The sequence below is a fragment of the Castor canadensis genome, chromosome 3 (genome assembly GCF_047511655.1).
Source record: "Castor canadensis chromosome 3, mCasCan1.hap1v2, whole genome shotgun sequence".
Taxonomy (NCBI): Eukaryota; Metazoa; Chordata; class Mammalia; order Rodentia; family Castoridae; genus Castor; species Castor canadensis.
Genome location: NC_133388.1, coordinates 147,276,779 through 147,287,360, shown reverse-complemented (window position 1 = coordinate 147,287,360; position 10,582 = coordinate 147,276,779). Strand labels below are relative to the sequence as shown.

Genomic DNA, 10,582 nt, shown 5'->3' with positions numbered 1-10,582 from the left:
TTAAGAGACAGAGAAATAGGATAAAGAATAAAAATATCTTAAAGAAATGAAATTGAAAATATGTTGTTTATTTTATAATCTTGTCAGTTTCTTTGAAAAAAGGAGGCCTTAACCTGACTAAGAACAGACAACATATGTAACATATGTGTTGTCTGTTCTGCTCTGTAATGAGGACCTGTAATCATTTAGCTACAGACTTATTCTAGAAGAGAATAAATAACTCCTGATGAAGTAGATTTCCTTTCTATTCTGAAATAGTTTCTTAAAATTTTGTATTTTGAAGAAAAATATACCTTCTTGAAATGTGAATTATGGAGTGACTTCTTTCAAGGTCTGGGGGCCCTTGGCTCTCCCTTACATGGCACATTAATTTTTTCAAGAATACTCACTCTGAAGAATGTGGGCATATAGAATATGTGAGACACACTTTAACAAAGTTATGTTAAGTTATTGTATTATTTTTGTATCATTACAATGAAACTTTTGCAATGAATATTAAAACTGTACCCCAAAGGAAAGACACACACCAACTTTGTTTTAAAAGAAACAGTATTTATTAAGAAATTATATGGTCAATTCTCCTACAGTCTGTGAAGATGGTTTCTTCCATTTCCACAGCACAAGACAATATCTAAGAGCATTGGGAAAGCACTTGCAATGCTTGGGAAGGGAGACTTCTGAGGAATAAGAGATGAAATGAAGTGATCTATGCACTAATTAGATTTTTTGGATTCAAGGACAAGACAATCTTTTTCTTGTCAATCTACTTCTCACCTGTCTGAGCAGCAAAATCTGTCCATGACATCTCATATTCAGACCAAAATGTTAGGTAATAATTTAATCATAGTTCAAACTGCCCATCCTTTAATTGTTGCATCACATCTGAAATAATTGCATTCTGTTTTAATAAAAATGGTGCTGACAGAGGGCAGAAATAGAACTTTTTAAAGTATTTTATCCTAATGATCTGAAGTACTTTAAGCTACAAATTAAAAGTAAATGATAAAAACTAGCATACTGTATATCTTTTCTCACATGACATTATTGCAAATAGGCTTTAAACATAGAATTGCAGTATCACATGACTTTATATGATCAATGATGAAACATGCTAATCATAAAAATAGCTTTTACAAATATACATTTGTATACAGTATCTCTCTTACCATTCATTCTTACCATTCATAAATGTCCTTCACAGTTTAAGACTTAAAAAAACATAATTAGCAAGAGGGAAATCACATATACAATTTAAATGATAAAAACTTGACAATTATACAGCTTAAAACATAGAAGAAATGGAATTTCTAAAATTTGAACAATACTGTCCATTTTATTTATTTGGGTTTTTATATAAATTGAACCAAAGATACTGTAATCCAGTAAGAAACCACCTTTCACATTGCTGGGGTTGTCACAGTTTCTCTTTTCTGCTTTTGTGGCATTACTTCAGATCACTTTATCTGCAGAAACTGAAGAAAAGAAAAACTATTTTAAAATGTAGAGATTTGTGTTTCATTGTTATTAACATGCAAAGACCTGGGTTAGCTTTTAAGGCTAAGTCAAGAGAAGGGTAAGGAAATCGTCAGATCTTTAGGACAAATGTTTTTCATTACAGATTCCTAGATGAATTATTTTAGGCCATCCTTAAATTATTTGCTTTTATAGTGGGCTTTTTTACATTTTTGTCTGAGATTAGCAATTTTTTTTAACCTGAGATCTTACCCATGTTAGAGGGAGATCTTTTGAAGTTCCAGACTGGGAAATGCAATTTGATTTGTTCCTGAATCTTTGCTGCCTCTAACAGTGAATGTAGAATACTTTTCCCCTCTAAGAGGCTTTGAATAGTGTATTTCTGTCTCTTTATGCATCTGAGATGGGAGAAAAAGCCAATACAGGTCTCTGATCTGAGTTACACAATCTGGGTTGCAATAGAAGAAAGTCAGAAGCAAGAAAAACAATGACAGACTTCATGGTGCCATCATGAGAGAGAAACCTCATACCAGTGCTAAAGTCCCATCGGTTGGAGGGCTGAATTGGGAAAATGAATATGAATATGAATATGAATATAAAATAATGCAAACTCAATTAGTAGAAAAGAGCAGTTGTGAGACTCTTACTAAAATTCTTTTAGAATCTTAGTTTTTCATAAACTTCAAGGTCTTTGGAGCCAGGTAGAAAAACCTATATGTCTTATGAATCAGACATATGTAAATCAAGGTATTAATTTGGATGAGAATTGTTGATCAACTATGTGCTGGCAAGTTTTGGAAACCTATGATAAAAAGATTATGAAAAGGACTGAGTATGACAGTTAGGCGATGAGAATTGCCGCATTTGGCTGCAATTCCAAATCTCATGCCTGGCTAAGATTACTGACTGAAAGGAACTCAGTGAACCCAGATATAATTTCTCTTCCTCATAGCACTCATCTTTCATACTTATCTAAATAATTTTAATCAATGTGGATGATAGTACCTACTATTTTATTCTAAAAGGTTTCAAATTAAATATAAAATGTTTATGAGAACAGAAATCATAGTACTACTATTTGGTGTTATGAAAAATATTCATGAACTTTGGGTATTTTAAGTACTTGTACCACTTAAGGAAATTTACTAGAGTTATTACTAGAATAACAGTTTTGTGATTTCAGTTTAGAATATACAATTAAAATTTATTGAGATATAGGGTTTCAGTTTTATGATTTTATGTTTGTGTATGATATTGGAAAGTCTAAGGAAATGTTATATTGATACATTTAATTAAAAAAATTTTTTCATTCTCAGAAAGACTAATTATCAAATCAGGCAAATGAAGTACTTATAAACAGAATATCAAATATATTAATTTAAAATTTCATATACAATGTTTGGATGCATTCAACTAACTAATCTGGGACTTTGTAACTTGCTATACTTATACAGTCCTAATAACAAATTCTTAATGATTTTGATTTAAAAAATTTAATAAACACACTTAACTAAAAATTGACAAGATAGATCTCTTTAATGATCTTTTTTCTTTCATAATCAAATTCATTAAAAAATCTTCTATCCATAGGATAGAAAGTTCCAAGATTAAGGCACAAATTTATTTTTATATTTTGATTTCTGTTTCCCTTAACTTCCTTTTCCCTCTTTATTTTCCCTTTCTCTTTATCCAATCTATATTATGCCTATTACACATATGTAAATTTTTAATAATTATAATATTATTCAAATGTGCCTTCATTTAATTCTAGGCTTAGTTTATGTGTATAGGAAGAAGCAATTAGTCCTTAAAGCCCAACATTTTTGTCTTATGTACAAAATAGGTATACTCTTTTTTGTGTGGTACAAAAGAAGTTTTGTATATAATCTGTATACACATATGAAAAATAGTCAATTATCAATGTAAAAGCATGCACATATCAAAAACAGTCAATTATTAATGTGAAAATAAATAACTAGGGAAATTAAATTAATCTATGGACTAAGATGGATAGATGAGAACAAGGCACTGGAATTTGTGAAGTTTGATTGTGTGTATAGGAAGGCATTTGGGCTATGATTGCAATTGCATTCTTCCCTTCAAAGTCTCCATTGATCACTTTCTTAGTATGAAAGGGAAATGCTAAAAGTTTCCCATAGCTATGTATGTGAGGTTTACTAATCATTGTGTTTCTCCAGGTTAAGTCTTGGCAGCTGATATTAATTTAGTATATTCTTATGCCATTCTATACATCTCAAAAGAGGTGAGGGTAGTTATCAATTTTTATTAAGAAGAAAACAGCTTGCAGATTTTTTTGTTCATTGTCTATCACCCCTAGTACAATTGTAGTACGGGTATTCAACCCAGAGCTCTTAGCAAGAGCTCTACCTCTTAAGTCACACATCTAGCCTTTTCATTTTTGAGATAGGGTCTTGCTAACTTTGCCTACCCTGACCTTGAACTCACAGTCCTTCTGCCAATGCCTCCCTAGTAGCTGGAATTACAGATGTGAACCACCATGCCTAACTCAATATTTTCTTAATTATTCTTTTGCTCCTTAATTGGAAATGATTATATAAAAATAATTATTGTAGGAAGAAGAAAGGTGGTTTGAAAATAATTTGTGAAGTATAAAACAAAATCTTCATTAATTTTGGATTGTAAAGTAGGTGTTATTAACCATATGGACACAAGTTGTAAATATTTTTCCTTATCAACAAACAATGGCAAAATATATGCATGAAGCTTCCAAAGAATTTTTGAGAAAAGTCTTGCTGTTGACTTCTAAAGGCCCAGAAGAAACAGGACAAACTTTGACATGCTTGCTGTCTTTCCTTCAAAACAGTAACTTAAAGAGCTGACTTGTTTAGTGTAATATAAAACTAATTGTTCTCTCTTGAATAGTGGGTAATTTATCTTCTGTCTGTATGGGAGCTTGGATGCTTTTAAAACAAATTCTCCTGATGATGAATGCTTTTTCAACTCTCAGTCTCTCTTATTTCTGAAAAACAACAAAGAAAGCCACTCAGATGGGACTGGATTCAATTGAACCAAGCCATTTACTTCTATTTGACAAAGATGAAAAAGAGAGTATTAATCATGGCACAAGCACATTTAGTTTTAAACTTCATGCATTAATACAGTTGAAATAAAATAGGTACAGCACTGTATTGAATAAACATACCTTATTTACAGCTGTATCAAAAAATCAGACATTTAAGGAAGTCTCGTGATTATTTAAATACCAGAAATGTGTATCTTTTTTTCTAATTGAGATATATAATAAGAAATAAGAGAAATATAGATATTCTATAGTTTAGATAGCATCTTTAAAAGCAAACAAGATAAAAGAAAATATGTAGGGAATATAGGCAACATAACATTTTATTAAAAAAAACCCAAATCTTATGAACAGGAATTATTTGTCTCTTTGTCACCACTTTTCATACTTCTTGAAGTGAATTTCCTGAATTGCTCAGCCATTAACTTTTTTTTTCTTGGTGGGAATGGAGTTTGAATTAAGGGCTTTATACTTGCAAAGCAGGTGCTCTACTGCTTGAGCCACACCTTCAGCCCATTGTGTTCTGGTTATTTTGGAGACGGGGGTCTCATGAGCTATTTTCCTGGGATGGCTTCAAATCATTACCTTCCGAATTTCAGCCTCTCAGGTAGCTTGGATTACAGGTGTGAGCCATGGGTGCCCAGCTCAGCCACTAACTTTTTATGAATAATATTAATATTTTTTGGTTTTAACAAATCTTTCATTAAAAATGAGATAAAATTTGATCCGAATTTCTAAATAACACACATTTTCAGCATTTACTATTCATTTTAAGTTAAAACTTGCTTTGTATTATTACCCTGTACTTTAATTTTTTGATTATTATTTACTGGGGGTACATTGTGACATTTATAAAAGTTCTTACAATATATCATAGTTGGATTCATCCCTCCGTCATTTTCCCTCCTCCCCCCACTCTTGGAATAGATTCAACAAGTCTCATTTTTGCATTTACAGGGTGAATATGGTGGAAATATTACATATATGTTATACTTTTAGACTAAAAGAATCACATCACAACACAAAAACTGTAATGAAATGAAAACTAAGATGGACAGTAATTTATTGAAGTTGACTGCAAATGAAGGCAACTGCCCCATTGTGTAGTTCTTATAGCTGAATAGTTTCCATTCCTTAACTGATAACCATGTAGGGTGCAGGAGGGTGGGACAGGGAACACAGGCAAGCATGGAAACTCATTTGAAATTTGGAAATAAGACTCTCAGATTGCTATCTGATATTTTAAGTTTAAAAATAAAAAATATTAAATGATGAAATCAGAGACTATGCAATACCACTTATGAAGGGCAGATTTCTAAGTTTCTGAGACTTGATTAGAATATAATCAATGCTTATTAAGTTATGTGCTCAGTGTGAAAGCACAGGAAAACAAGAGGATCCTGGAGGGTAACTTGATGGTGCCTGTCTAAGAAATCTCCATAGGAAGTGTCTAAGACCTGGATTTGAACCTGGCTTGTGACAAGGGTTATATTCCTACTGTGGACATGTATACATCAGCAGTGTGAGAACAGACACATCTCTGTTTTAAATCCATGTTCCCCAACAAAAATTTCTGATTGTAATTCTTGGCAACTTGCTTACTGGAAAAAATCTCAAGCCAGAAGACACAAGGGTAGTTTAGTTATTGATTCTATTACAAATTGACAAGATATCTTCTGAATTTGTATGCCAGCTAGCGTGAGTATGACAAAAATCTCTCAGCAAAATCAACTCAAAGAAGAAAAGATTTATTTTGGTGGCTCATTGTTTCAGTCCATAGTTGGCTGCATGCATTGCTATTAGGCCTATGGCAAGGCTAAATAAATCATGGTAGAAGGGCATGATGAAGGAAGCTGCTTACCTAATGGCAGCAAATAACCAGAGGGGAAGAGTGGGACTAGGGACAAGACACACCCTTCAAAGGCACACCTCTAGTGTCTTAGTTCCTCTAAATAGGACCCACCTCCTAATAAGCCATTCAGTGATAAATGTTAGCCATTGATGAAGTCAGTGCTCTCATGATACAATCACTTCTCAATATTGTCACCAGCTGGAGACCAGGCCTTCAACACATGAGTCATTTTGGGGACAATTTATAGTCAAACATAATGCAACCTATTCTAGACTAACTACTTGGGATTTGTCTGAGTACTGATATATAAATTCTGTGAATCTGTAAGACTAGTTTCAGAGTCTGGATTGTAGGAAAGGTAATGAAACCATGCATTCTACCCATTTGCTAGCTGACTTTCTTGGTTTTCCCAGTATTTGCCATATGCATTTCAAGATCTTTAATACAGGAAACATTTACAAAGCTACATGTCAAGGCATAGATGACTTCACTGAATTTGAGTATAAAGAATCAGAAACGATGTAGCTCTCTCTTGTTATAGGAAAAGATGCTAACACTTACACAGTTTGAGAGACAAGCCCAGGAAGTTGGAGGAAGTCATCACCAGACCCAGAATCTTGGTTGTCATGAAGAACCCTTATCATTATGCTCTAGGTTGTCAAACTGTAGCCAGCCTCAGAATTACCAAGTAGGCTTATGAAATTTAGATTGTCACATTTCTGATTCAGTAGGTGTGTGAGGTCCAAGGTTGCATTTCTGCTAAGTTCTTGGTAATGCTAATCTGTAGATCTCATTTTTGAGAATCATACCACTATACTATTAAAAGGCTGTCTTTGTGGGTCTCACATACTCCTACACCTCTTGCTGAGTGTGACTGTTCTTTCCTCAAGACCATTTCTTAGTATCATTTGTTTAACTGGCAATCTTGAAAAATGAGGTAACTCATGTCAGGAAGATACCATCTACTTCTGAAATATACTTTGTCTCCTTCTGGACAAAGAACAGCTTGCTTACTACTTGCTAAAATGTTGATTTCTCTAAACTTAGATTCCCTCTCCTAAGATGCACTATGCTGTGACTGTAGGCTCCTCCTGGCCCTCCATTTCAGACTTGAGAACAATTGCAACTATCCCAATAGTCCTTCTTACTGCTGCTGCCATGTTTAGCCACATTTTTGTCTCAGGAGTCTCCTGTCTTCTTATGAAAGCCTAGATTATAGCTGGTTAGTTTATTAGCTTACATAGTTATTGTGGGGGACTCTTGTTTGCTTGTAGAAAAGCAAAGGTGCTCTGATTTAGTTTTCTAAGTATTATCACACTTACTTAAATTAGGTTAACACTTGACATTAACTATAGTGATTTTTAGAAAGCCATGATTCCACCTAGAAAACTGTCTTCTGGATATGCTACCTAGCCATTCTCGTAATTTTTGTTGGGGGCTCCATTCCACTTTCTTTTTCCTTATTTACCTTTTCCCCTTCTTATTTCTAACTGTCCAGTCTTACAACCAAAATTCATATGCCCAAAATTTCCCTGTCTTTATCTATTTCCCATCTCTATCCTATTTTCCATTAAATAACAAGAGATAACAGAGATTTATACTATAAAGATACACAAATATTCAAGTCAGTCAGCTTTATTATTTTGTAAACAAATGGAAAGATAAAAAGACTAGAATAATTAGTCATCTTATGTAGCATCATGGAATTGAATTTACTGCATATGGTATGCAAAAATGTTTTATTTTCTCTCTTAAAACTGAGAGAAAATATAATATATAATTATATAATTATCAATAATAGAGGGAAAAAATAAATTTAAAATGATTTATACTTATGAAATCCAGATAAACTGTTTAAAAGAATTATAAAGTGACTACTAAATTTTTGCAACATCCTATTTAATTCAGCTTATGAGATTGACTTATAGACATAAAAAGAGTTTTTGATATTGATTTGAGAATACAGTATTAACTAAGGTAAATTTATAGTTAGAAATACAATGTCTTACAGATATTTGGTTTGGGACATAGCTCACCATAAGTGACTTAAATAAGATCTCTTTTCCAGAGTTAATGACATTATTTCCTCTGTCTAATTACTATTCTCTCTAATGAAGACATTAGTGTGGTGACAGTTTTCATAGAGACACACAGATCACTTGGAATACATTTCATTTAGTTGAAACCACAAATATTTTCAAATAAAAGACAGTGTCTTTTTTTGACTAATTACAGGAATAAATTTTAGTTCGGAAAGATGTGATGATAATATCTTTTCCAATAAAACTCCAGATGCATCAAAGAACCAGTGTGGCAGAATGGAGAAACATGTGACATAGATTGTAGAGTGACCTTGTCTAACCTCCCAACCAAAGCAGTGGTGCTTTCTATAGTAGCCATGACTGAGAACTGTGTAGCTTTGGCTTGAATATATCAAGGAGCACAGAACTTGTTACTTCGCAAAGCAGCCTATTTATTTTGTACACAATTATGGCTAGAAAGATTTTGTTATCTTGCCTCTAAGTCTGTTAAACGGCTAAACTATGTATTAAGCCAAAACCTACAGAATGTGGTGGCAAACCAGAGAGGTGGGCAGATTTTCAGAGGTAGAGAAGAATTAGGGTTTCCCATGTATAACTATGGAGTTGAGTTAGATTTTTCAAGATGGTAAGACAGAGTAATTCACCTCCTCCAGGAAGGGGAAAATTGGTATAGTTAGAACATTAAAGGAAAAATGTGAAAAATGAGTCTTCATTTAATTTTTAGTACCCCATCTGTTCTAAGACATAAAACAGGATTCAGTAATTACAGTAAGTCTAGGATGTCTGTAATATTTTTAAAGTAAGAGAAACATTAAAACCTATGGAAATTGTTCTAAGAGCAGGGGAAAGGGAGAATGATGGAGGGGATAAATCCAACTAAGATATATTTTAAACACATATGCAAATATCACAATGTATCCCCCTGTACAACTGTTATATGCTAATAAGATAATTTTTAAAAAGAGTATGAGGCATCTGAATTACTTAGCTAAGGCTCCTTTAATTCTCTTCAAATAGACTGGATTTGGGTTATTGTAATCTGGATTATCTAAAGTTGACCATAGTGTGTGGGAATGGGTCACAGGCATAATAATATTTACTTTTGTTTGTATAATGTGTGAAGTTTACAACATATTTTATGCTATAATTTGAGACTGGCCCCCAAAGGTTCATCTGTTGGTGGCTTGATCTGAAGTGTGGTGGTATTGTGAGATGGTAGACATTTAAGAGGAGCTCATTGGGGATACCAACCTGAAAGGAGTTAAGGTAGCTCTTATGGGGACTATGAGTTAGTTCTTTCAAAAGGGTCATTATTAAAAACAATAAGCCTAGTCCCTCCCCAACTGCTTTGGCTTCCTATCTTACCATGTAATCTCTTCCTCTTGCCAAAAGGTACCACTATCTTGATGTCATCTGTAATGAGGCCTTTAGCAGACTCAAATAGAATCTAGAGCCATGCCCTTGAACCTTGAGAACTGTGCACTAAATAAAGTTCTTTATGAAATTATCCAGGTTGAAGTATTTCCTTACAGTAATAGAAAACGAACTAATGTTTTTATATGTATTTTCTCATTTGATTTGCATTATGAAACAGTGTGGTTAAGTTATGGGGCAAAAATCATCAATATTACTCATTAATTCTTAGATCAGAGAGTTATCTGAGGATCACTCCAACTCAGACTGGGCAGTCCCTAATATTCTGTTTTGTGCGATTATGGGAAGGCTCAAAAGGGAGGCTGACTGTGCACTGGACTGTGATGTGAAAATACATTTGTGCCCTGATAATGAGTGGGAGAAAAAGAGAAGGAGTTACTGGATGTGTTAGGATTTCTGCAAAAACCTTCCACTTGCCTATTATTTGTAACAGTTCTCTCTGGATCTATATATTTTTAAGTTCTGTCTTAAATTAATTCAAAACCATTATTTTAAAAATTGCTTTAAACATTATATCTAAAGATATTTCATGTAAAAATGAGTTTCATTTGAGCAAAAAGGATAATTAACTTTATAGAAAAATTATCTTATTAGGGTTGTATAATTTTACTTAAAATGTCCCTATAAAGATTAAATTAACTTAATTCTGAAAAAATTCAACTGTATTGATAAATTTTATGATTTACTAGAACTCAGATGTTCTATTACACATACATTAAC

At 33.0% G+C, this 10,582-nt stretch overlaps 1 protein-coding gene across 10 annotated transcripts in view; it reads right to left on the bottom strand.

Annotated features, from left to right (window-relative positions):
- Window positions 1-531: 531 nt before the first annotated feature.
- Window positions 532-10,582, bottom strand: part of Ralyl (RALY RNA binding protein like) — a 735,459-nt gene continuing 725,408 nt past the window's right edge. For 8 of the 10 annotated variants that reach the window (XM_074068782.1, XM_074068781.1, XM_074068784.1 and 5 more), the window contains one exon: window positions 532-1,488. In XM_074068782.1, the coding sequence (XP_073924883.1) occupies window positions 1,450-1,488 (39 nt within the window). In that variant the 3' untranslated portion in view covers window positions 532-1,449. The other 2 variants (XM_074068778.1, XM_074068779.1) reach the window with 2 other exon arrangements.